The sequence below is a fragment of the Micromesistius poutassou genome (assembly GCF_964030765.1).
Source record: "Micromesistius poutassou genome assembly, contig: SCAFFOLD_297, whole genome shotgun sequence".
Lineage (NCBI taxonomy): Eukaryota > Metazoa > Chordata > Actinopteri > Gadiformes > Gadidae > Micromesistius > Micromesistius poutassou.
Window position 1 is genome coordinate 2,479 of NW_028178159.1, and position 27,709 is coordinate 30,187.

The 27,709-nt window shown below is 45.3% G+C and overlaps 1 protein-coding gene and 1 pseudogene across 2 annotated transcripts in view; both read right to left on the bottom strand.

Annotated features, from left to right (window-relative positions):
* Positions 1-990: 990 nt before the first annotated feature.
* The window catches only part of LOC311374719, a 49,473-nt pseudogene continuing 22,754 nt past the window's right edge, over positions 991-27,709 (bottom strand). The window contains exon 9 of the transcript in view: positions 991-1,364. The product of the transcript in view is annotated as an uncharacterized misc_RNA (transcript). The remainder of the gene's footprint in view (positions 1,365-27,709) is intronic.
* On the bottom strand, positions 7,499-27,509 carry LOC311374718 (NLR family CARD domain-containing protein 3-like; the record flags this gene model as incomplete). The annotated part of the gene is made up of 10 exons (XM_084490509.1): positions 27,308-27,509; positions 23,073-23,169; positions 14,571-14,687; positions 13,738-13,854; positions 13,022-13,138; positions 12,180-12,296; positions 11,989-12,105; positions 11,455-11,521; positions 11,062-11,287; positions 7,499-9,321 (listed from the first exon to the last, which is right to left on the bottom strand). Exons 1-10 carry the CDS (start codon positions 27,435-27,437, stop codon positions 7,499-7,501), a joined length of 2,928 nt encoding a protein of 975 aa, XP_084346635.1. The 5' UTR covers positions 27,438-27,509.

Below are 27,709 nucleotides of genomic sequence, written 5' to 3' on the forward strand. Positions count from 1 at the left end.
ACGGAGCTCCTCCATTTTGCTCCTCAGCGATCTGACGTTGCTGAGTAGCAGGCTGGGCAGCGGGGGTCTATTTCCTCTTCTCCGAAGACGCTGCCGTATTCCGCCTCGTCTGCCTCTCCGCCGTTGTCTGCCCCTGGCCGGTTGTATTTTCAGATCATCAGGCAGATCAGCCGGTGGGATCAATCCCGTGGGACGGAGGGACATCAGTGCATGTTTGGAGTAGCACAGTGACGGTGCCGGCTTCGTCTCCTCGCGTGTCTGAGCCGCTATTTGATAAGTCGTCAGCAGTTCCCAAACAATCAGTGCCAAGAGTACTCCTTGTGCAAAATTCGCCATGGTGAACAGTCCAACATACACTTGTTGCAGTCACACGACACAGACCAGTAAAAGTAAGACGATCAAACAGTTAAAACATTAAAAAAGGCATAAAAACGGCAGCAGCACGCGTCCGGGTCGCCAGCAGAGCAGCGCCACCGGTTGTACAGTGACGTTACGTGGACCCCCCCCCCCACCACCACCAACAACTCCGCCCGCGCGCATCCCCGGACGAAAACAACTTCCCGTGCCTGGTGTGTGTGTCTGTCTGTCTGTCTGTGTCTGTGTCTGTGTGTGTGTGTGTGTGTTGTGGCAACCCCGCGCTGTCTGGAGTGGACGAAGCGCGCCAGCACCTCTCCATTGGGATCACCTGGGGGGGGGGGGGGGGGGGGGGGGGCAAGACGGCAGAGGGGTTTTAAGGGCCGGGCACGCGGGAGATGGGGAGGAAAGTCGAGTGGAAGACAGTCGGGGGTAAGGGACCGATATCCCATTTTTTTTTTTCTACAAACGACACAGACGCTGAGTTACCCTTTCTCTCTACCCCAAACCCAGGGAGGAGGTCCTCCTGGGTGAAGGTGGACCTGAAGGTGTGGATGTGTGTCAGTGTGTCTGAGGACCCTCCTCGGGACACTCTGTAGAAGGACAGAGTGCCAGCAGGCCGGTCCAGATACACTCCTACTCTGGTAGAGCCAGGGGGGGGGAGAGGCATGGCTGTCTCTCTACCGTTGTACCGGGCAGAGTAACCATCATCATAACAAACAAGACTCCAGGACTTGTTGTTATATCCAAGCCCACTGTCACCACCACCTCTCCTTGTGATTCCTCTGTATGTCACTCCTATCTCAACCCATCCTTTCCTCTCTACCTCCCAGTAACAGCGGCCAGTCAGAGCCTCTCTACACAACACCTGGGGCCAGAAGTCAATGTCAATCTCTCTGGGTGATCCGGATACGACTGGTCCTCTCTGACCAGCGTCACCTTTCTGTTGTCCTCAGACAGAGAGAGTTGTCTGTAGGCTGTGTTTGGGTCCAGTGTGAGTTCACAGGCATCTGACGGGAGAACAAGACACCATCAGGGGCCGACACCAGGGGGCAGTAACGGTTCTACATTGAATTACACCCCGGGCGAGACCCACTCCGTGCGCCCCCCCCCCCCCCCCCCCCTGAAGTTGTTGACGGGGACGGGGACGGGGGGGTATTATCGATAATAGAAAATGCGCTGATCATTTTTTTTCTGGTGTACTCGTGCCGCCCCCCCTGTTATCCCTGTAACTGCCCGCTTCGCCCGTGCCTAAAACCGCCACTGCCAGGGGGGGGCGGGAGCACGTGCCCCGGATAAGCAAAGGGCCCGTTCATTTTTTAAATCAAAAATTGAGGGCCCCTGGCCCCTCTCCTGCCATCTTCAGCGTGAGGCCGAACTTTCTAGGAAAACAGACTTAATGGCTGGTTCAGAAAATACACGATTCTCAGACATTCCTCCACGATTTAACATGTCCCACTATGATTTAACATGTCACACTATGATTTAACATGTCCCACTATGATTTAACATGTCCCACTATGATTTAACATGTCCCACTATGATTTAACATGTCCCACTATGATTTAACGTGTCACACTATGATTTAACATGTCCCACTATGATTTAACATGTCCCACTATGATTTAACATGTCACACTATGATTTAACATGTCCCACTATGATTTAACATGTCCCACTATGATTTAACATGTCCCACTATGATTTAACATGTCCCACTATGATTTAACATGTCACACTATGATTTAACATGTCCCACTATGATTTAACATGTCACACTATGATTTAACATGTCCCACTATGATTTAACATGTCCCACTATGATTTAACATGTCACACTATACGACCACAGTGCCAGGAAATCGGTTCACAACACATGCAGCAACAACGCAGCAACAAAGTGTCAATAACAATGGATCCCGAGTTCCTATACTAGTCTAGGCATTATAATGGCGGTAAGGGTCAGGGTCAGGGTCAGGGTCAGGGTTAGGGTCAGGGTTAGGGTTAGGGTCAGGGTTATGGTTAGGGTCAGGGTTAGGGTTAGGGTCAGGGTTAGGGTTAGGGTGAGGGTTAGGGCGTAGCGCAGTGAAGTCTAGAGAGATGTGCGGATGAGCTGTAATGTCATCCACACCTGCTGCTTAATATCAATAATCCACCCGCAGCAACGTTTTTTTCAACAACTGATACCCGCACCCGCCCGATCATCATTCATTTAGGGTGACCAGACGTTCCGGTTTTGCGGTAGGCCATGCTATCTATGAATGAGGGCAAATTGACAGAGAAGGTTATGGGTGTACATCGTTCTAGATCTGCCTTTATCCTGGTAAAGGCTTCAGACCATTAAGACCTTACATGTCAGGGAGACCATGTATAGAACCGTCCTAGAGCCAGGAGCCATCGCTAAATATATCGTTTAAACTTGCTACAATTTCTCTCAAATTGCTAGAAAAGGTCAAAAAAATTGGAAGCTCCTTCCAAACCCAGCTGAGTTCTGTTTATATTATATAGTCTACAATATAACAAGCAGGCCTACACCAAGTATATGAAATGTCTCAAAGGAATACGTCTCTCAAAGTGATTATTATATGCCATTTATATGGCGTGTGGCGGGTTTAAATATCTATCCCTGGAGTGTTGGCTCCTCTATTATATTGTTTACGGTAGCCATTTACGTGGGAGCACGCAGTGTGGATGGACTTTCCATCTCTAAAGTTAGTGTGTGTTGAGATGAATCAAACAAAACAGACACTTACATCTCTGTGGAGCTGGTTTCAGCCTCCACACTCCACCGTGCTCCACACTGGGGAGACAAAGAGAGAGCAGCATGTTGACTTTAGACAGGGAAACATTATTCACATGTTAACAAAGAGAGAGCAGCATGTTGTCTTTAGACAGGGAAACATTATTCACATGTTAACAAAGAGAGAGCAGCATGTTGTCTTTAAACAGGAAACATTATTCACATGTTAACAAAGAGAGAGCAGCATGTTGTCTTTAGACAGGGAAACATTATTCACATGTTAACAAAGAGAGAGCAGCATGTTGTCTTTAAACAGGAAACATTATTCACATGTTAACAAAGAGAGCAGCATGTTGTCTTTAAACAGGAAACATTATTCACATGTTAACAAAGAGAGAGCAGCATGTTGTCTTTAAACAGGAAACATTATTCACATGTTAACAAAGAGAGAGCAGCATGTTGTCTTTAGACAGGGAAACATTATTCACATGTTAACAAAGAGAGAGCAGCATGTTGTCTTTAAACAGGAAACATTATTCACATGTTAACAAAGAGAGCAGCATGTTGTCTTTAAACAGGAAACATTATTCACATGTTAACAAAGAGAGAGCAGCATGTTGTCTTTAGACAGGGAAACATTCACATGTTAACAAAGAGAGAGCAGCATGTTGTCTTTAAACAGGGAAACATTATTCACATGTTAACAAAGAGAGAGCAGCATGTTGTCTTTAGATAGGGAAACATTAGTCACATGTTAACAAAGAGAGAGTGTGCAGATGGCTCTGCTGCATTCATGTTAGTATCACGTTAGTATTATTATTCACTCGTGATTAAGCACATAATCAACCAGAACTCGCTGATGGCTCGGTGGTTCGTAACGTTGTTAACTGATTAAGGACAGACAGCTAACCTCGTCAGCTGACTGCGTGGGTCACACACTCCGCGCCAATACAATCGTTGGCTTTTTGGCGGGAAACCTACAACCGCTATCGACCACCTCAATGTTAAGGCCTAGCTGCATGCTAACCCCCAGCTCCACGCTTACGCCTAGCTCCATGCTAGGCCACGCCAAATATGAGTGTGTTGCACTCACTATCAATAAATATTTTATAAAAGTAATCCTAATTTACTGACTCATCATGCCTGGCTCCATGTTAACATCCAGCTCTATGCTAACCAATCATTGGCCAATCAAAAAACAAACACACTCAAACGTCTGGTTTTAAACCAACACATTAATTCAGTTAGTGCCAAACACAGCAATACGCCAAATGTTAATGTGTTGCACTATCAATAAATATAATTCTATAAAAGTCGACTGAATCCTAATCTGCCGTCTCATCACTTTCTACACAACATGCGTTACAACTGCGTTTTGAAAACACTTCATCTAGCAGCGGCTTGAACCCTTGTAGGAGACTTTGTCCCTGAATGGTGAGCTGTCCTCTCCATACCTGAGAGTGTCCAGTCTCCAGTGTGGATCCTCCAGTCCAGCAGAGAGCAGCGCAGCTCCAGAGTCTCCTGGGTGATTGTAGCTCAGGTCCAGCTCTCTCAGATGGGAGGGGTTGGAGCTCAGAGCTGAGGCCAGAGAAGCACAGCCTTCCTGTGTGACCAGGCAGCCAGACAACCTGTGTACACACACACACACACACACACACACACACACACACACACACACCATTTATTCTATCTAGCAGTTTGTACCAAATTAAACACATTTAGAAAGTGTATTCATTCCATATGGAGGACAATGAGATATTGTTCTGTTAGAGTCAGGAGAAGTCCGCTGTGTTTGGTACGCTAAGACCATTTCTTCACATGTTCTAACATTGTGTAGAACCAGGGAGTGTTTTGTCAGCAGGGAAAAGATCAACAGAAATGCATCGGACATGAGCAGCACTACACCAAACTAATATGATGTTAATGTAGCAGAATAGAAATAGGGTTGCCTTGCTGCAGTTAATTGCATCAGCTGACCACTAGGGCGGCAGTACATAAGTACGGCCCTCCTTCTTGTGCTCTCACTGATGCATCATTTCCGGGTCAGTTTACTGTTTACTGTTTTACTCCGTTTAGTCGCTGGTTCTCTCGAGCGGTAAGTGTCCTCTCTCTCTGTGTTACACCGAATGCTATCCTGTAGCTAATGCTAGTGTGGTCACAGGTAGATGTCCCCTTCCGTGTGTCTCTCTCTCTCCCTCCCTCTCCCTGTGCAGGTTTGACTTTGAAAACGGGTATACTACCTTAAATCTAGCCTCCAAAAGCCTTGATAAATGTAGCTTAGCCATACTAATTTTATGTTTATTGACAGGGAACGCTCATCAGCTGGCCGAAATCTATAGATTTATCTGATTTATCTGACTCCGCCACCAGCTGATTGGGGCCGCTGCTGCTTTGTACACAGCTTTTGTCTATAGCTTTGTCTGCTGTTTGTCTCTGCTGCTAATCACACTGTTTGTCTCTGCTGCTATATACAACGTTGTCCCTTGCTTTGTCTCCGGCAGCCACTTATTCCTTGCTGCTCTGTGCTGCTTGGTGGTGCTGCTGTTGCTGGCTTTTGGCTACAGCCGGCTTGCATGGTGGACTGCCGACACCACACCTTTAACCTGTTTATCCCTTTAATTTGAGCCCAATGATTTTGAGGAGTTAATCCCTTAATTTTGTTTTGTTTTCTGTACTTTATTATTTTGATTAAGTAAATTGTTTTGTTAAGTTTATTTTGTGAACTATTTCCTGCTTTATGTTGTATATTGCTTCATACATTTTGGGTTAATTATTTCCGTTGTAACTTCCTTTTTGTTTCCTTCTCAGTGGCTGCAGGCTGGTGGTGGTGCTGGTGACGTGGGTGGTGGTGTCCCTCATTCTTGTGTGCTGTGCTTCCTTGGATTTGGTGATGCCAGTGTGTGACTGCCACGTGTGTCTGGGTGAACCCTTTCCCTTTAATTTATTCCTGTTGAGTCCCCTTCCCCTTCACCTGCTCTTTCCCCACCAGTAGGCCTCAGCCCCTGATTAGGCTCCTTGTTTATTAGTTGGGATGAATGCTCATTTTTGTGATAATATATATATTTTATTAAACAAAGTATTTTTGTAAACTGGGAACCACGTGTCGAGTGGAACGAACCTGTGTTTTTGATCAATGTAAAATAATATATAATAATTCCTTGGGTGCAATTCCCAAGGTGGCGTTGTCGAGCAACCTAAGATTCACATTGAGAGCCTCCACACCGCCACATTAACAAAGGACATCTTTACTGTTCAATATGTTTCACTTTACCACGGCCAGTGATGTTTTAGTGGTGAGGGGTGCATTATATTCAGATCACAGCACGGCTAAAGCCTCATCACCATGTCTACACTAATGACAACTCCTCAGCTCTCATCAGCTGACCAGAGTTACATAACGTATAACATACATAACATACTAGCAGTTAACAGGTCAACCCCTAACCTAGGGCTGAACGATTAATCAAATTAATCAATCTAATTCAAACCGACTTCGCAATGTAACAGAACAAGGATTGTAAATCGCAAAGGCTGCGATTAGGCTTTTTATTTTATTTTAGCTTTTTTACTGTTACTGACTGGAGATCAGTAAGATTTGTGTTTTTCTTTTACAATTCAATAGTTAAATAAAGATGTTATATCAATTCATCTCAACAGATAGGCCTGGCCTAAAGGAAATAGCAGTTTATATGTTGACTGCTTCCAATGTTGTGTTGATCATACTAAAGAATGATGTATTGCTTGTTTAGTGAATAATACAGAACATAAGGAACTTTAAAAAGAAAAGTTGCATACTAAATCGCAATCACAATATAGGTCAGAATAATCACAATTAGAATATTTCCCCAAATCGTTCAGCCCTACCCTAGCCCTCACATCAGCCAGCCAGAGTTACATGAAACAAAATATATACCTTGTCATGTATTCTATAACAGCCAACCTAGTCGTGGACCATCCCTTAGACAACAACCCCAAGACACAGTTTGAAGAAGAGGCTGATAACTGACCTGAGAGTTTCCAGTGTACAGTGTGGACTCCCCAGTCCAGCAGAGAGCAGCTTCACTCCTGAATCCTGCAGATCATTGGTACTCAGGTCCAGCTCTCTCAGACTAGAGGAGTTGGAGCTGAGAACTGAGGCCAGAGCTTCACAGCATCTCTCTGACAGATGACAGCCATTCAACCTTCACACAAAATAAACATAACATGTTAGGAACTGTGATTAAAATAACTTAAATCGTTAAGTCATTCCATAGTGAAGGAATGTAATTAGTTTAACAAAGAATACTAAATAATTAGATGTATAAATGTTCAAATTTATTTATTATTTTTCATATTATTTTAACCATATATTCCAGTTTAATGTATATTGTGTAGTGTGTATTGTAATACATGTTATTAGTAAACCTACAGAGATGTTTTAGAGGCTTTGACCACTGGCAGCAGCCTCAGAAGACCCTCCTCTGAAGCAGAGTATTTCTTCAGGTCAAATATGTCCAGCTCCTCTTCTGATGTCAGTAGGATGAAGACCAGAGCGGACCACTGAGCAGGGGAGAGAGATTCTCCGGAGAGCCTTCCTGATGTCAGGTACTGTTGGATCTCCTCCACTAGAGAATGGTCATTCAGCTCATTCAGACAGTGGAACAGATTGATACTTCTCTCTGGGGAAAGATCTCCACCTATCTTCTCCTTGATGTAAGACACAGTTTCCTCATTGGTACATGAGCTTACATGAACCTTTCCTGTCTGTCCAAGCAGACCTTGTAGGAGAATGTGATTGGTCTCCAGAGAGAGGCCCAGAAGGAAGCGTAGGAACAAGTCCAGGTGTCCGTTCTCACTCTGTAAGGACTTGTCCACAGCACTCCGGTAGAGTTTGAGCTTTCTTTTTTCTGTTTGTTTCTTTTGAACAAGAATAGACCTCAGGGATTGTCGTTGTCCTGAGAGCAGATTGACACCATTGTTGATGAAGGACAGAAAGACATAAAGGGCAGCCAGAAACTCCTGGATGCTCAGATGGACAAAGCAGAACACCTTGTCCTGGTACAACACACGCTCCTCTTTAAAGATCTGGGTGAACACTCCTGAGTACACTGAGGCTGCTATGATATCGAAGCCACACTCTGCCAGGTCTGCCTCGTAGAAGATCAGGTTGCCTTTCTCCAGCTGATTAAAAGCCAGTTTTCCCAAAGAAACAATGATCTTCCTGCTCTCTGGACTCCAGTCTGGATCAGTTTCAGCTCTCCCATGGTACTTCCTGTCCCCATGTACAGACTGAACCCTCAGAAACTGGCTGTACATCTGAGTCACAGTATTGGGCATCTCTTCTATCTGGGATTTTTTGAAGATGTCCTCCAGAACTGTAGCAGTGATCCAACAGAAGACTGGGATGTGACACATGATGTGGAGGCTTCGTGATTTCTTGACGTGGGAGATGATTGTGCTGGCCATCTTCTCATCTCTGAATCTCTTCCTGAAGTACTCCTCCTTCTGTGGGTCGGTGAACCCTCTCACCTCTGTTACCATGTCAACACACTCAGAAGGGATCTGATTGGCTGCCGCAGGGCGTGTTGTTATCCAGATGTGAGCGGAGGGAAGCAGGTCGCCCCTGATGAGGTTTGTCAGCAGCACGTCCACTGAGGTCGGCTTTGTGGCATCAGTCCAGGTCTGGTTGTTCTGGAAGTCCAGAGGAAGTCGACACTCATCCAGACCATCCAAGATGAAGACAACTTGGAACTGGCCATATCTGCAGATTCCTGCTTCTTTGGTCTCAATAAAGAAGTGATGAAGAAGTTCCACCAAGCTAAACTCTTTCCCTTTCAGTAAATTCAGCTCTCTGAAAGTGAGGAGAAATGTGAAGTGTATGTCATGGTTGGCTTTGCCTTCAGCCCAGTCCAGAGTGAACTTGTGTGTTAAGACGGTTTTACCAATGCCGGCCACTCCAGTTGTCATTATTGTTCTGATTGGTTTATCTTGTCCAGGTAAGGGTTTAAAGATGTCTTCACATTTGATTGTTATTTCCTCCTTGGCCGGTCTCCTGGAAGCTGTTTCAATCAGTCTGACCTCATGTTCCTGGTTGACCTCTCCACTGCCTCTCTCTGTGATGAAGAGCTCTGTGAAGAAGTCATTCAGACCTGTTGGCTGTCCTGCTTTAGGGATTCCCTCAAACACACACTTGAACTTCTTCTTCAAATGAGACTTGATTTTATGTTGGCACTCGACAGCAGCAGATCCTAAATGAGAAAACAGGAGGCATCAGTTAGTGGATGGTGGAATCATTGCAAACATGTCAAAATGTTCTGGTCAATGATCAACTTCATGATATTTAGTGGCTTCATTTGTGGTCGGAGAAGCTGGTTGTGACAAGGACTGCATGTTCTAGATTCAAAATGTATAGGATTATTTTGATATTTCCATAGCAATATGATTGGTCTAATGATCGTAATAATGATAGCGGAAAGTAGCTTGCTATGCTGATATCACAAGATAGTCCTGCATCTCTAAAGCCAAAGCATTATCTTGCCTACATGACTGTAATCAGTATGGAAAGAAGCACAGTCAATGAAGGGCCACATTCTGAGGGAAATCCATGTGACCCTCATTCCAACTCCTGACAGCCTTCTGAGATGAACCTGGTTTACTTAGCAGTCTTCAAGTGGATCCCTAAAACTATAAACCCTTCTATACTCGGCTCCCCTCATCCAAAAGACAGGGAGGGCTTTATGAGGGCCACAAAGAAGAAGGGAGCCCCCTGCAATCTTTCTCCCACTTTACTTACTTACTTATACTCAGGGTTGCACATAACTATTTTAGTGAATTACTCGGTAGGTGACTAGGTGAGTACCAGGAGATGGTGTTTGGTACACACCCCCCTACTCAGTTTCACAAAGGACATTCCCTTTTCAATACACGACTTCTTAAGCACAGCAGTGTCTTTTGCTCCACCTTTTTTTTTTCTTATCAAACTGCAGCAACTTGGCCATGGAGCGATTGAATATCTCCCAGTAACAGACGTTGAGATCAGCGGATTTTGCACAGTTCTCCGGTGTGTGTGCGCGGTGATAAGCGCATTTCATTGTGCTTATCATTCGTTTCGAGCCACGGCACATCTTGGAGCAACTTCGAAAAATTGATTTTCTTCTGCTCCGGCTCCGTTTGCCTTTTTCTTTGCAGGTGGCGAACGCCAAAGTACCTGGTCAATGTATTTTGTTTTTTTGATTTTTTATGATCTCCCGTTAGTTACGCAAAAGCGTTGTAGTGAGACAAGTGACGCAACCTTTTGGTTACCAGTCAACCCGCTCTACCTCCTGAGCTAATGTCGCCCCTATCATGGTAAATAAAATAATGTTGTTACTTTTAGGGGGAGATCTGGTAGTTCTGTTTTCAGTTTTATTTGGTGGTATTAGCGCTGTTTATTTTTCATAGTTTAGGGAGTAACGCTATGGTCCAACGGCCCATTGCGAGGCTGGCCCACCCGATGTCCTGCCGTTGGTCTTCCTGGTTGTTCCAGATAAACCCCATTCTTGATTTGCGTGTCTCATATACAGTAAAGATTTGCAAGAAGGAGAGGTCATAACAAGTACATTGTTTTACATTATTTAACCTGACCCACAATAACCCTACATATCTGGATCAAACCATTTAACCTGATACCCCCACAATAACCCTACATATCTGGATCAAACCATTTAACCTCATACCCCCATTAACCCTACATATCTGGATCAAACTATTTCACCTGATACCCCCACAATAACCCTCTATACCTGGATCAAACCATTTAACCCCCAAGAGGTATCTGCACATTGAAGGTCGAAATTTAGAAGTGTCACATTATGTCAATTAGTCTGAACGGAACAAATATTCTCGTTCTGCTCTTCAAAAATAGTAGTTCCTCTCTGTTTTCAAGATAAGAGTATCTTCTGCCCTTCAACATAATGGTCTCCTCTGTCTTCAAAATACGAGTCTCTTACCGCCCCACACTGTGTCAGCCAGTTCCTCCTGGTTCATCTCCAACAGGCAGAGCTTTGTGATGTCCACCACTCCCTCTATGGCGCGCCTCCTCTGCTCCTCCTTCTTACCATCCACCTCCTCCTCCTCCCTCTGACTCTCTGAGCATTGTGGGTAATCTGGGTAGAGAACCCTCCAGAGCTTCTTCAGCTCCTTGTCTAGAAAAGCGTGTGCGTTCTCCTCAGCCCTCTGGAACAGAACAAACATCAAGGAGAACTTTACTCTGAACTAACTGAGGACATCAGAAGCATCTGTCCTGGATTCACGTCCCGCTGGTCTGAAGAGGGAAGCCTGGAGACTATTAGCTCCACAAGAGATGCTTTCTCATGTTCATGTCTTGGTGGACATTTACACACCTTGATCAGCTCTATTTGATGCTGTGCAGACAGATCCCTGGTAACCTTTGACCCCTGGTGGGGTTGTCTGTGGAGAGAACACACACACAATGAACACAATAAACAGACACAGTAAACTTTGTCTGTCTGTCTGTCTGTCTGAGAGAGAGAGAGAGTGTATATTTATACTGTCCAAGAATCCTGTGTAATTGTATTTATTTAGTTATTATTCTAAGGTTTGTATCTTTATTACATTTTTATATTTATTTTGTATTTTTATCACTTAATCTCTTTTTCGCTGTACTTTTGAGTGTGTGTGTGTGTGTGTGTGTGTGTGTGTGTGTGTGTGTGTGTGTGTGTGTGTGTGTGTGTGTGTGTGTGTGTGTGTGTGTGTGTGTGTGTGTGTGTGTGTGTGTGTGTGTGTGTGTGTGTGTAAGGAGTACAGGTAAACTGTAATCCTCTTCAGTTAGTTAATGATTGTTTGTGAGAGAGAGTATCAGTAGAGTCTGATAACAACCAACTGGTCTGTTGTCATGGTCTGTTTGAAACTCCTACCTCTCCTCTCTGGAGGGGCGTCCATCTTTAAAGACAGGAGGTGTCCACATAGAGCTGTCACTCTTCATGGAGACACAGCTGGGTCCAGGGGAGTCTGCTCTCTGCTGCTGGACTCTTCTAGAAAAACAAGAACCAGGATTTATGGACGTTTGATAGAAGCTGTATCTTTATAATATCTGATAAATCCTCACCTCTTCTCAATAGACTGATTTCCATCTTTAAACTTAACAGGTGGATTCATAGAGTGGTCACTCTTCATGGAGACACAGCTGGGTCCAGGGGAGTCTGCTCTCTGCTGCTGGACTCCTCTAGAAAAACATGAACCAGGATCAGACCATGTCAACCACATCACTAAAACAGCCTTATCCCTACTCTCATTACCACCATGTCAACAACATCACTAAAACAACCTCATTACCACCATGTCAACCACATCACTAAAACAGCCTTATCCCTCCTCTCATTATCACCATGTCAACCACATCACTAAAACAGCCTTATCCTCCTCTCATTATCACCATGTCAACCACATCACTAAAACAGCCTTATCCCTCCTCTCATTATCACCATGTCAACCACATCACTGAAACAGCATTATCCCTCCTCTCACTATCACCATGTCAACCACATCACTAAAGAGAGAGAGAGAGTTTATATTTATACTGTGCAAGTATTCTGTGTAATTGTATTTATTTAGTTATTATTCTACGTTTTGTATCTTTATTTAACTTTTACATTTATTTTGTATTTTTTATTTATCACTTAATGTCTCTTTTTGAGCTGCAATAACAAGAGAGATTCCCCTTGTGTGGGATTCATACTGTGTGTGTGTGTGTGTGTGTGTGTGTGTGTGTGTGTGTGTGTGTGTGTGTGTGTGTGTGTGTGTGTGTGTGTGTGTGTGTGTGTGTGCATAAGGAGTACAGGTAAACTGTAATCCTCTTCAGTTAGTTAATGATTGTTTGTGAGAGAGAGTATCAGTAGAGTCTGATAACAACCAACTGGTCTGTTGTCATGGTCTGTTTGAAACTCCTACCTCTCCTCTCTGGAGGGGCGTCCATCTTTAAAGACAGGAGGTATATCCATAGACCAGTCACTCTTCATGGAGACACAGCTGGGTCCAGGGGAGTCTGCTCTCTGCTGCTGGACTCTTCTAGAAAAACATGAACCAGGATCACACCATGTCAACCACATCACTAAAACAGCCTTATCCCTCCTCTCATTATCACCATGTCAACCACATCACTAAAACAGCCTTATCCCTCCTCTCATTACCACCATGTCAACAACATCACTAAAACAACCTCATTACCACCATGTCAACCACATCACTAAAACAGCCTTATCCCTCCTCTCATTATCACCATGTCAACCACATCACTAAAACACCCTTATCCCTCCTCATTATCACCATGTCAACCACATCACTAAAGAGAGAGAGAGAGTTTATATTTATACTGTGCAAGTATTCTGTGTAATTGTATTTATTTAGTTATTATTCTACATTTTGTATCTTTATTTAATTTTTACATTTATTTTGTATTTTTTATTTATCACTTAATGTCTCTTTTTGAGCTGCAATAACAAGAGATTCCCCTTGTGTGGGATTCATACTGTGTGTGTGTGTGTGTAAGGAGTACAGGTAAACTGTAATCCTCTTCAGTTAATTAATGATTGATTGTGAGAGAGAGTATCAGTAGAGTCTGATAACAACCAACTGGTCTGTTGTCATGGTCTGTTTGAAACTCCTACCTCTCCTCTCTGGAGGGGCGTCCATCTTTAAAGACAGGAGGTTTATCCATAGACCAGTCACTCTTCATGGAGACACAGCTGGGTCCAGGGGAGTCTGCTCTCTGCTGCTGGACTCTTCTAGAAAAACAAGAACCAGGATCACACCATGTCAACCACATCACTAAAACAGCCTTATCCCTCCTCTCATTACCACCATGTCAACCACATCACTAAAACAGCCTTACCCCTCCTCTCATTATCACCATGTCAACCACATCACTAAAACAGCCTTATCCTCCTCTCATTATCACCATGTCAACCACATCACTAAAACAGCCTTATCCCTCCTCTCATTATCACCATGTCAACCACATCACTAAAACAGCCTTATCCCTCCTCTCATTACCACCATGTCAACCACATCACTAAAACAGCCTTATCCCTCCTCTCATTATCACCATGTCAACCACATCACTAAAACAGCCTTATCCCTCCTCTCATTATCACCATGTCAACCACATCACTAAAACAGCCTTATCCCTCCTCTCATTATCACCATGTCAACCACATCACTAAAACAGCCTTATCCCTCCTCTCATTACCACCATTTAAACCACATCATGGAACAGATTATCTCCACCTATTGAATCGCTCTAGCCTTCGACACTCCCGATCCTTCACCCCTGAAGAAATCCTCATCAGTGCCTCAGTGATCCTCAGGTCACTCTTCATGGAGACACAGCTGGGTCCAGGGGAGTCTGCTCTCTGCTGCTGGACTCTTCGAGAAAAACAAGAACCAGGATTTATGGACGTTTGATAGATGCTGTATTTTATAATCTCTGATATACACTCACCTCTTCTCAATAGACTGATTTCCATCTTTAAACCCAACAGGTATATGCATAGAGTGGTCACTCTTCATGGAGACACAGCTGGGTCCAGGGGAGTCTGCTCTCTGCTGCTGCTCTGGGCTTCAACACACACACACACACACACACACACACACACACACACACACACACACACACACACTGTCAAGTTCTCCCCTTCTTTGTGCAATCTCCACTTGAAGGAGTTGGACATCTACCCAGAGTTGCTGGACTTCACTCAATAACCACACTTTTCTTTTCCTCTTATCTTCTTTTATTTTGTGATTTCAAGGTTTCAGGTAAGTAGGTACTTTGCAAGTAAGCAAGTAGTTTGCAAGCAAGCAGGTAGGTGAAAAACCTTTTGAAACAATAAACAAGAAAAAGGTTGTTTTTACAATGTTCTGGAAAATATACATTTTTAACAATTATTTCCTTTTTCCTCTTAAATTAAACAAAGTGCAACATAAATTCTCCCACTGTTATTATTAATGCATTTAGGGATTTCATTAAGTTAATTTCAGATTTTAAATATTTTACATTTACTTAATTTAAATAATGCCACCACAATAATATAATATCATAATCATTTTAACTAATTTATCTGCAACATATAAGCTCACTAAACAATCATGACATCATTAAATTATGAATGAGAATCAAACATGACACACACTGGCATTTATAAGGTTAACGACCGCACTGCCGGTTCGGCCCCGTGGCTAACAGTAGCGGCTATCGCCTGCACAAACATTTAATTTCAATTGTCCGCTGGGTCTCCTGATGGGCTTGGTGTCTTACCGGCTGCCTCTCTGGCGTTTGTAGATTTGTTTGCACGGGGTTGGATGTTTTTGCGCTAAGCATTGCTTCAGTTTGCGGCTTCGCTTCACTTCCTTATTGATGTTGTGTGCCACCTCTTTTATAGTCCGTGCGGCAACTCGGACTGCCGAAAGGTTCCTTTCCGGTTTGCAACATGAGTTTATTAATTATGTCTTTAGTTTGACTTCACACCTCCCACTCGATCTTCGCCTGGAAACGGTGTGAAGATCGACAGCTTCAAAGGCAAACTTGGTTCTCCTTTCCCTGCTGCGTTTGACTTTCTGCCTGTTCCTCTGCAGGTAATAGGACAACGAGCCGCCTGACGTCCCTGTGAAGGACGGTGGCTTGGATCTTTTCCCTCCTGATTTTGGGAATTGACTTGCCTTTCAGAGCTCTCGTGACAGGGACACAGTAGCTTGGGAAAACTCTTACATTGACGTCCCTTACAACGCCTTTATCATCTGGAGTCGTGCTGATGACTCTGCCAAGCTTGAACTGCCCTCGTAGCGCATTCTGGTCACACAGCCACACAACATCTCCAATGGCAACATTCCTTTGTTCAGTATGCCATTTGCTTCGGACAAATAAGTTTGGACCAGCGAGTTGGCTCCAGCTCCTCCAGAACTTGGTCACCTCCGACTGCATAGCTCTCAGTCTTTTGTACGGGTAGTTGTGAAAGTCAAAGGTTTTCAAGTCCCCACTTTGAGAGGCCCGGCCCAGTAGGAGAGTGTTGGGTGTGACATACTGAATGCAGTCCTCTTTGCTCTGTACTCTTGCGTCAATTGGACGCTCATTTGCTAGGTTGGCTGCGATGTAAAGAGTTGTCTGGAACTCACTGTAGCTTAGTGAAGCCTCATTCCCAAGATTCTGGAATGCCCTCTTTACAATCCGCACAGCAGCTTCTGCAGCACCATTCCTGTGTGGAGAATCGGCTGGATGGATTTTCCACTGCCACTCAGTTCCATTCCTTGCTGCGGTCTCTTCAAGGTTTGCTTTGTCTAGGTCCAAAACCCTGTAGAGCTCCTCCAGGACTGGTTTTGCTCCAATAAAATTGGTGCCTGGGTCCGACCACATCTTTCTTGGATGACCTCTGATTGCTGTGAACCTTTGATAAGCCATTAGGAAGCTTTCAGTTGACAGGGTGTTTGCCAGCTCGGTGTGAATGGCTCTGCTTGCCATGCAGCAAAAGACAACTCCCCAGACCTTAAGTGTCACTCTTTTCTTGACGTCATCTTTAACTTGGTAAGGGCCAAAGAGGTCAACTGATGTGAACTCAAATGGCGCAGCAGGTTCAGTCCTTTCTGGCGGCAAGTCAGCCATTACTTGTTGACACGTCTTTGCTTTTCCTTTCCTGCAGACCATGCAACCATCAACAACTTTTTGTGCGATTCTCCTCCCTTTAATGACCCATGCCTTCCTCCTCATTTTTAGGAGGGTTCCAGCTACTCCCTCATGACCTTCATTGTGGGCCTCTCGAGCTATCAGCTTGGACACCCAGGCGTCATAGGGTAAGAGGGGGATGCTAACTTGAGCTTCCTTGAAGCTTTGTACTCGGCCTCCACAGACCAGTAGCCCAGTGTCTTTGTCTTTGTGGACCACAAGCCTGTCTAACGTAGTGCCAGGGAAGGTTGTGTTTTCTTGCGCTGCAAGAAAAATGTCTCTCAGGGCATCCTCTCGTTCCCTTACAGAGATGACTCCTGTGGAGGAGATTGCCTCCCACTTTGGACTCTCCACGGCTTGACTTCCTTTGCCAAACTGTTTAGCTGCTCTCCAGATCCATGCAACTGTCTTTACCAGGCGGCTCAGAGTGCTGTATCTCCTGACATCCACCAGCGTTTGGATTGCAGACCCTGCAGGTAGCCTCCTTTGCTCCGTTTGTGCCTCCTGTTTCAGTTTGTGTTCCACTTGCTGCTTCTTAGCCTGAGCTCTGGTCAGTGCAGCAGCATATGCCTTTTTTTGAAGTTTTGTGACGTTCTCCCTGGCAGTGGCTGCGAGTTCTTTGGCTGATGTGATTGGCCACTCCTCCACTGGCAAGCTTAGAAACTTTGGACCTTTTTGCCACTCTGAGTCCTTATCGAGATCTTGATGGCTGGCTCCTCTTGTTATAATGTCGGCAATGTTTTGTGGGCCAGGAATCCACCACCAATCCTGGACCCTTGTGTTGCTTTGAATCTCCCCGATCCTATTTGCGAAGAATGTTTGATAGCCATAGCTTTCCCGTTGTATTGCACCAAGGATGGTCTGGCTATCAACAAAATGGTACCACCTCTGAATCTGGATTCGGCTGTGCAGTTCAAAGTACTTTTTCAGCCGTGAGGCAAACACTGCTCCACACATTTCTGCTTTGACAGCATCCCCTCCTTGATCCAAAGGAGTAAGTTTTGCTTTGGACTCCACCAGCCGGATGACCGGGCCCTGGTCTGAACTCCATCGGAGGTACATCACTGCTCCATAAGTATGCTCGCTACCATCAGAGCATGTGATCGCCAGGGGACCATCAGTAAAGCTTGGGGGAGTCAGTGCTCTGGTGAACTTGACTTTGGCAAGTTGGCCGTACTCCTCAAAGAGCTTTATTGCGTCCTCCCTGAGTGCATCTGAGAGCGCTGTATCCCATGAGTCCTTTACAGGTGCACTTCCACCCTTTGCTTCCTGGAATGCCCTACGTACCAGGATAGCTCCCTTCTGCTTGATGGGAGTTACCAGGCCGACTGGATCATACAGCCCTGACACTTGGCTCAGCAGTGCTCGCCGAGTCAGGGGGTTGGGTGTTTGGGCTCTTATCTGCTCCTGCAGAAGGTTTTGGCTGAGTCTCATCTTTTTCTTTCTCTTTGAGAAGTTTATTCCCACCATGACATGGAGTTTGTCCTCTTCTACCATGTATCCAAGGCCGAGTGCTTTATTATCCTCGTCTCGCATCTGGTTTGGTAAGACCATGGTCTTTTCCACAGCCTTTTCCAGCTTGTCACTGCACTCTTTCCTCCCACTTTGCTCAGAATAAACCCAAGGTTTGAGCTCGAACCCGCCAGCTTTCAGAATCTGTTGCACATTCGCTGTGATGGTTTTCAGCTGGTCTAAGTCATTGTGGGACGTGAGAATGTCATCAACGTAGCTGTCTTCTTGAATAACCTGCCGTTCCTCTTTGAGGTGAGTGAAAGGTGGGAGGTTGGCAGTTTCACGCATTGCAAGCTGTGCGATGCATCCTGCTGGCTTGTCACCGATGTTTACCCTGGTGATTGCATATTCCCCCAGCTCTTCGTCCTCTGAATCACGCCAAAGGAATCTATGCAGGTGCATCTCCTTTTCTTCCAGCCAGACTGAGTTGTACATCTTCTTTATGTCCCCCAGAGCAGCATGCACTCCACCCCTGAATCTCAGGAGCACTGCACGAATCTGGTTGAGGACATCCGGGCCTTTCATCAGTAGGTCGTTCAGGCTCACACCTCTGAACTTCTGACTACTGTTCCAAACAAGTCTCACAGGGGTTGTGACAGAGTGGGGGTTTGGAGCAATGAGGTGACTCACATACCATACTGGCCCATGCCAGTTGATCACTGTGTCTCTGGATAACTTGGTTGCAGCTTTCCGATCTATCATGTCATGGACTTGAGCAGCATAGGCAACTTTCCATTCAGGTTCTTTGGCCAGTTGCTTTTCCGTCCTGAGGAATGTGGCCTCCACAGTCCTTTTATTGTTCGGCAGGGAGTCTGGGTCCTCTACCCATGGATATCTGGTATGCCAGTGTGGTTCTTTGCTGTGGGCGTCTCCTGTGACGTAGGTGAGACCATCTTTCACCACTTGGAGTTCTCGCTCCTCGGCAAGGGTCATTTCTTTGCCACCCGGCTGACAGTTCCCACAGCGGCAGCCTCCACACTTTGGCTCACATCCTGCGCCGATGCTGTCCCATCTCCACCACTTTAAAAAGGCTTGGTTGATGGCTGAAGTGCTTGATTCACAGAGCTGGATGGTGCCTTGATTATTTGCCAGCGGACGCTCTGGGACCATGCTGGTGAGTTGTTCCTCATATCTTGCAGCCGCTGCTCTCATCGACCTTGCGAAGTGTGTCTTCGACATGTGAGCTGACACGGTGAGTTCTTCAAAGAGTTCAGGATGCGTTCCTCCCACTGTTTTCCCCAGTGGACCGTCCCACAGCACAAGGTCTCCAAGAGCTCTGATCCTCTGTGGCGCTAGTTGACCTTCTTTGTGGCTAATGAGCAGACTTATCTCTTTAGGTCTCCGGAGTTCATCCAGCGGTGCATCTGGGAAGAATCTCTGGAGCTTCTTTGGTTCCACATGTTTGTGTATCTCTGCAATGCTGTCCAGTCCATAACACACCAATTGGTGGGCTCTGAGAGTGCCTTTTGGTGTTTTCACTCTGATCTTGAGGAGGTATCGTTTCGTCTCTACACGAACCTCCATGCCCCCAACTCCATGGACGACAAGTGTGACTTCTTCATTTTTGAGGTTTAGCCTGCTTGCAGTCTTGTGGGTTATGTAATTGGTGTCAGAAGCCAAATCGATTAATGTTCCAATTTTCTGCCCAGCGTTTGCTGTGACCTCGACAAGCATCATCAGTACTGGCAGCTCTTGAAGTCCGCTTTCCCCTAAAAGGCTTGGTTGGTCTTTGACAGTATTGAAAGCCCTGGATGCAGTATTGGAAAACACATTTCGGCATTGGTTTGCCAATTCAGGTGAGAGTTTCCCGAAGAAATCCTCCTGCTCCTCCGTGTACTTCCTCCTGCCTTTATCCCCTTCCGGACCAAACCTGCTCCTCTTCTGACCATCGCTGCTTTTCCTTGCCTCAGCGTTGGGGCACAGATAGAAGTGGTGCTCAGGAGTATCTGCATCCTTGCAGTCCTGGTTTCTGCACAGGAATCCAGGTTTGCACTGTGAGCCCTCGCCATGAACCTCCAAACATCTCTTACATGCTCCCAACCTTTTTACTGCAGCTCTCTTCTCTGCTAGTCTCAGCGCTCGGAACTGTCTGCAAAAATAGATCTTCCTCTTGTGTTTTACATCCCTGCAGACCACACACCCTTCCTGGTCGTTGCTTGATTTGGTTGACTTGGTTCTGGCATATCTCGGCTCCACCTTGGTTTCTCTCTTGCTTGGCTCTTCCTCCTTCAGTTGCTCAAGCTGTTCATATATGCTCTCCTGGTCTTTGAGGAATGCCAAGAGACTGTCGAACCGATCTCTTGAAGTCACATCATTCCTCTTGTCAGCTGCATACATAAGCCATTCCTTCTTGAGTGTCTCCGGGAGTTTACTTTCAATGGACTTAGTCACAAGGGGATTTTTTATAGCACCTGTGTCTCCAAGGTCACTCAAATCTTGAAGTGCTTTTTCCACAGCTTGAATTAAGTCGACGATTTTCCGTGGCTGGTGACTTTTGACAGCTGGCATCTTCTGTATCTCCTCCACTATTTCTATGGCAATGGATGTTTGGTTGCCGTAGCGGTTCTCTAGCACACGGAAGATGTCATCAGATGTGTTGTAAGCCGTGAGCCGAAGGTCGCGTGTGATCTTATCCTCCAGGCTGTCTAGTAGCTGGACCTTTTTCACTTCTTTTGAGCCTGTTGGCTCTCCCTGACTCTGCAGCGCTTCCCAGTCCTTCTTCCACCTGTGAAAATCACGTTTGATGCCACCAAACTTGGGGAGGGCTGTTGGCTTCAACTTGATGGTTGGTATCCGATAATTAGATGTAGCTCCCACCTGGGCTTGTCTATCAGTATCCTCCTTTATGGTTGCTTGTATGAAGTCAGCCTTTCGGGAGACCATCAAGGGGACGTGAAGTTCGAGCCCTCTCACATGCCTCTGAAGCTCCCCCTGAGCCTCTGGTGGGGCCCACTGTTTCCATCGGCCATGCGTGTCCTTTGCTGTTCCTACCAACCCTTTGAGTTGGTCCAGCATGAATTGATACGCTTCCTGGTTAATGTTTGGTTGCATAGCAGCGACGCGTTCGCATGCTGCCTCTGCTGCTTGTAGTGCTATAGACATTTCACTACTTCCAAAATTGACCCAAAGAGTCTTCTGGAGCAACCTCTTGACCTCCTTCAGCTTCTCTTGGCACTCATTTGTAGTTTTTGCCAGGTCGGCTTTTTCCTGCTCCGTTAACATGACTTCGTCCGTTTCCAGCTCTGCTTCGAGATCTGCAATAAGGCCAGCTTCCAGCTCATCATTTGCCTCCATGACGTTCTCTCCTAGTGCCTTGAGTTTGTTGAAACTGTCTCTGAGCTCTTCTTCAGACATGTCTGTATGTGACCGGGTTATACTGTTGACCAGACGGGAAAACACTCTTTTGGCTGTAGTTCTTCTTCAGACATGTCTGTATGTGAGTTCTCCCCTTCTTTGTGCAATCTCTTTGTGCAATCTCCACTTGAAGGAGTTGGACATCTACCCAGAGTTGCTGGACTTCACTCAATAACCACACTTTTCTTTTCCTCTTATCTTCTTTTATTTTGTGATTTCAAGTTTCAATTGTTCAACTGATTTTCCAGCTTCTTGATTAGCCATGTTTACTTTTATTTTTAAGGTTCTTTAATTGTGAATTTGACAAGTGGAGTTTCCAATGGCGCCTTTAATGTTGCTTATGGTGCTTTGTGCTCCACTCTTTTTCCTTTCCAGGATTCCAGGTTTTTGCTCCTGCTGTTCCAGCTTTAAGCTCCTGTACTTTTTCCTGACCAGCTTTATGGTACTGGCGGTTTTTCACTGTCAAGTTCTCCCCTTCTTTGTGCAATCTCCACTTGAAGGAGTTGGACATCTACCCAGAGTTGCTGGACTTCACTCAATAACCACACTTTTCTTTTCCTCTTATCTTCTTTTATTTTGTGATTTCAAGGTTTCAGGTAAGTAGGTACTTTGCAAGTAAGCAAGTAGTTTGCAAGCAAGCAGGTAGGTGAAAAACCTTTTGAAACAATAAACAAGAAAAAGGTTGTTTTTACAATGTTCTGGAAAATATACATTTTTAACAATTATTTCCTTTTTCCTCTTAAATTAAACAAAGTGCAACATAAATTCTCCCACTGTTATTATTAATGCATTTAGGGATTTCATTAAGTTAATTTCAGATTTTAAATATTTTACATTTACTTAATTTAAATAATGCCACCACAATAATATAATATCATAATCATTTTAACTAATTTATCTGCAACATATAAGCTCACTAAACAATCATGACATCATTAAATTATGAATGAGAATCAAACATGACACACACTGGCATTTATAAGGTTAACGACCGCACTGCCGGTTCGGCCCCGTGGCTAACAGTAGCGGCTATCGCCTGCACAAACATTTAATTTCAATTGTCCGCTGGGTCTCCTGATGGGCTTGGTGTCTTACCGGCTGCCTCTCTGGCGTTTGTAGATTTGTTTGCACGGGGTTGGATGTTTTTGCGCTAAGCATTGCTTCAGTTTGCGGCTTCGCTTCACTTCCTTATTGATGTTGTGTGCCACCTCTTTTATAGTCCGTGCGGCAACTCGGACTGCCGAAAGGTTCCTTTCCGGTTTGCAACATGAGTTTATTAATTATGTCTTTAGTTTGACTTCACACACACACACACACACACACACACACACACAGCTGTTACTCAGACTAATGATGGAGTCATGATATATCACCGCTGAGCTCTGAGATGGACAACAGTCACAGACAGAGAGATCCTCTTCTTACCTCTTAGCTTTGCTCTGGCGGCCATGTTCCCCAGACAGAGTGGTCTTAGAGGTAGGACCCCCCTCCTCTCTCTCCTCATCCATAGCAGACTGGAGACCTGGACACAAACACAACTACACATTGTTTCTATCAGCGTTTGTTTTAATTCTGCTGTTATATAAGTTGCTTACTGCCGGTCACAGGGGGCTGTTGTCTGGGGGACGAGAGGCAGGGTGGTCTTTCCTGGACGTAGATTCATAGACCCTCTTATTCTCGTTGAGGGTAAAGATGTGGAGATGCCTTTGAGACGTTTCTAATAACTATTTAATAACTATTTATCTGTCAACACAGATGGTCTCTAAGGGCTTCAAATGTGTCAGATCAAGATCAAGCTCACCATGCGGACATCATACCTACTGTTCCCTGTGCTGGTTAAACCGCTCTGAAGGCAGGACCATATATGGACTTCCTCATGTCGTATGACATCACAACCAGATCTGTGATGCGGGCCCACAGAGAAAGACCCAAACAAGATGATGTTTAACCACCTTCACTAACCAAGATGGCCGTCTTCCTGACTAATGACAATAATAATCATAACATCACAAATATAATAACTGGACATAATATCCAAGGTACCTTTTAAGTTACCCAAGGACACTAAATCTGAAGAAAAATTATATCATTTAAGTTAAGCATTAAGTATTTTAACATTAACCTCACACTTGAATCCAAGCTGAAACGTTCTGGGTTCAATCCACAATGTCCACAGTCTTACTTGTAGCATTCTATAGAGCAGAACTCCCCCTAACCCCTACCTGCTCCTTAATGACCTGTCTCTGTACTGTCTAACCCCTACCTGCTCCTTAATGACCTGTCTCTGTACTGTCTAACCCCTACCTGCTCCTTAATGACCTGTCTCTGTACTGTCTAACCCCTACCTCCTCCTTAATGACCCGTCTCTGTACTGTCTAACCCCTACCTGCTCCTTAATGACCCGTCTCTGTACTGTCTAACCCCTACCTGCTCCTTAATGACCTGTCTCTGTACTGTCTAACCCCTACCTGCTCCTTAATGACCTGTCTCTGTACTGTCTAACCCCTACCTGCTCCTTAATGACCTGTCTCTGTACTGTCTAACCCCTACCTGCTCCTTAATGACCTGTCTCTGTACTGTCTAACCCCTACCTGCTCCTTAATGACCTGTCTCTGTACTGTCTAACCCCTACCTGCTTCCTAATGACCTGTATCTGATTTCACTGTCAGTAACTTTGAATAAAGATAGTAGTTTTGACAAATAGCAATGCAACAATATATTTACTATAGTTTAAAACCATGTCTTTTTCCAGAAAACTAACCATCAACCTATTGATAAGATTCAAAGTTATACGTGTTATATGATATATCACAGATCAGAGCTGAGTACAGTACCTGAGTCTTCTCCCTGCTGTAATGAAGTGAGCCACACCAAACCGTCCCACTCATTACAAGGAAATGATCCTGTGAACCAACCAGTTGGACCAGTTCCCCTCCCAGTTCACGCTCCTCTCAGACTAGCCTCCTATTGGCTGCTGTTCCATGACAGTACTGTACAGGTGTCAGGTGTCCTGCTCCTTTCTAACCCTTGTCCCGCCTCCCACATGTTGAGAGGATGTCCTGCATTCTGATTGGCTCTAGTTTTAAAAAGCCAAACCACTACAGGACAGACGCCTTTCTGAAATCTGGACTGACGTCAAAGGCTGTGAAGAAGGCAGGGCTGTCCTCACAGGGGTGTGTCTGACGTCAGAACAGACAGGTAGGGGCAGTGTGAGGGCAGCAGAGCAAAAACAACCAGCCACGTCTCTCCCTTCTGATTGGTTGGGCAGCGTACAGCCCGCCCCCTCCTGTAGTCTTGTTGACAAAACACACACACAGCGTCTCTAGAAAATGCCTGAGGGGAACGGTTGCTATGACAACTCAAACCTCTGAAGGCTCAGACTGTGCACACACACACACACACACACACACACACACACACACACACACACACACACACACACACACACACACACACACACACACACACACACACACACACACACACACACACACACACACACACACGGGGCGTGGCAGCTATAAGCACACACACTCCCTGCTTTGAATAATCACAAATGTCCTCTGGATCCGATTGGACCAGCTGTGAGAGTTCAAATGGGGCAAGGGAGGGAAATATTATAGAATTATTGAGTATTTTCACATTAACCGGAACCAGAACCGAAAGGTTCTGGGTTCGATCCCCAATGTCCACAGTCTTACCTGTAGCATCCTATAGAGCAGAACTCCCCCTAACCCCTACCTGCTCCTTAATGACCTGTCTCTGTACTGTCTAACCCCTACCTGCTCCTTAATGACCCGTCTCTGTACTGTCTAACCCCTACCTGCTCCTTAATGACCTGTCTCTGTACTGTCTACCCCCTACCTGCTCCTTAATGACCCGTCTCTGTACTGTCTAACCCCTACCTGCTCCTTAATGACCTGTCTCTGTACTGTCTAACCCCTACCTGCTCATTAATGACCTGTCTCTGTACCGTCTAACCCCTACCTGCTCCTTAACGACCTGTCTCTGTACTGTCTAACCCCTACCTGCTCCTTAATGACCTGTCTCTGTACAGTCTAACCCCTACCTGCTCCTTAATGACCTGTCTCTGTACTGTCTAACCCCTACCTGCTCCTTAATGACCTGTCTCTGTACCGTCTAACCCCTACCTGCTCCTTAATGACCTGTCTCTGTACCGTCTAACCCCTACCTGCTCCTTAATGACCTGTCTCTGTACTGTCTAACCCCTACCTGCTCCTTAATGACCTGTCTCTGTACTGTCTAACCCCTACCTGCTCCTTAATGACCTGTCTCTGTACTGTCTAACCCCTACCTGCTCCTTAATGACCTGTCTCTGTACTGTCTAACCCCTACCTGCTACTTAATGACCTGTCTCTGTACTGTCTAACCCCTACCTGCTCCTTAATGACCTGTCTCTGTACCGTCTAACCCCTACCTGCTCCTTAATGACCTGTCTCTGTACTGTCTAACCCCTACCTGCTCCTTAACGACCTGTCTCTGTACCGTCTAACCCCTACCTGCTCCTTAATGACCTGTCTCTGTACTGTCTAACCCCTACCTGCTCCTTAACGACCTGTCTCTGTACTGTCTAACCCCTACCTGCTCCTTAATGTCCTGTCTCTGTACTGTCTAACCCCTACCTGCTCCTTAACGACCTGCCTCTGTAATGTCTAACCCCTACCTGCTCCTTAATGACCTGTCTCTGTACTGTCTAACCCCTACCTGCTCCTTAACGACCTGTCTCTGTAATGTCTAACCCCTACCTGCTCCTTAATGACCTGTCTCTGTACTGTCTAACCCCTACCTGCTCCTTAATGACCTGTCTCTGTACTGTCTAACCCCTACCTGCTCCTTACTGACCTGTCTCTGTACTGTCTAACCCCTACCTGCTCCTTAATGACCTGTCTCTGTACTGTCTAAACCCTACCTGCTCCTTAATGACCTGTCTCTGTACTGTCTAACCCCTATCTTCTTCCTAATGACCTGTATCTGATTTCACTGTCAGTAACTTTGAATAAAGATAGTAGTTTTGACAAATAGCAATGCAACCATATATTTACTTTAGTTTTAAACCATGTGTTTTTCCAGAAAACTAACCATCAACCTATTGATAAGATTCAAAGTTATACGTGTTATATGATATATCACAGATCAGAGCTGAGTACAGTACCTGAGTCTTCTCCCTGCTGTAGTGAAGTGAGCCACACCAAACCGTCCCACTCATTACAAGGAAATGATCCTGTGAACCAACCAGTTGGACCAGTTCCCCTCCCAGAGTATTCCCCTGGATACGACGTGAAGCGACATGTGAGAATGTCTATTTCTAAAGGTAGAAAGACACGTTTGTAGACTACCTCTCCGCGTTGGTAACGTGTCCCACACTAACACACTCTTTGTCACACATGAGGTCTGTTGGGGTCTACCCAGTGATGAAGACTTTGTTCAAACATGAAGAGAGCTATGATGTCTAGAAGCTCAGACACAAAGACAGAGGCACAGCGAGAGGTTTTAAGTGTGCTACAGTTCAAACGTGTACGTAACATCTAGTAACACTTTTAACCGTAGGTGACTACAGACAAATAGTACTCTTCCTATCGATATGATGAATAAGTTATGCATATTCATGTTAAATCAGGGATCAGAGCGGAGTACAGTACCTGAGTCTTCTCCCCGCTGTAGTGAAGTGAGCCACACCAAACCGTCCGACTCTTTATAAGGAAATGATGTGAACCAAACCAACCAGTTGACACTCCTCTCAGACTGGCCTCCTATTGGCTGCTGCTCCATGACTCCACTCAGGAATGAAGAAGAGGAACTTGGGTTGGGCTCATCTCGTTACGCCCAGGTATTCAGAAAAGGGCCAAGGTACACACACACAGACACACAGACACACACACACACATAATTAGAGTGACATAGAGGCGTTTTTTAGAAACACAGTATTCCCACAAAAGGCTGCCATTAAAGAGTGTTCATGTGTGTGTTCATCTAAAGACTGTTGCCGTGATACATTACAGTAAAAACATCATCATTTAAATAGTGAATGAGGTCAACTGAAC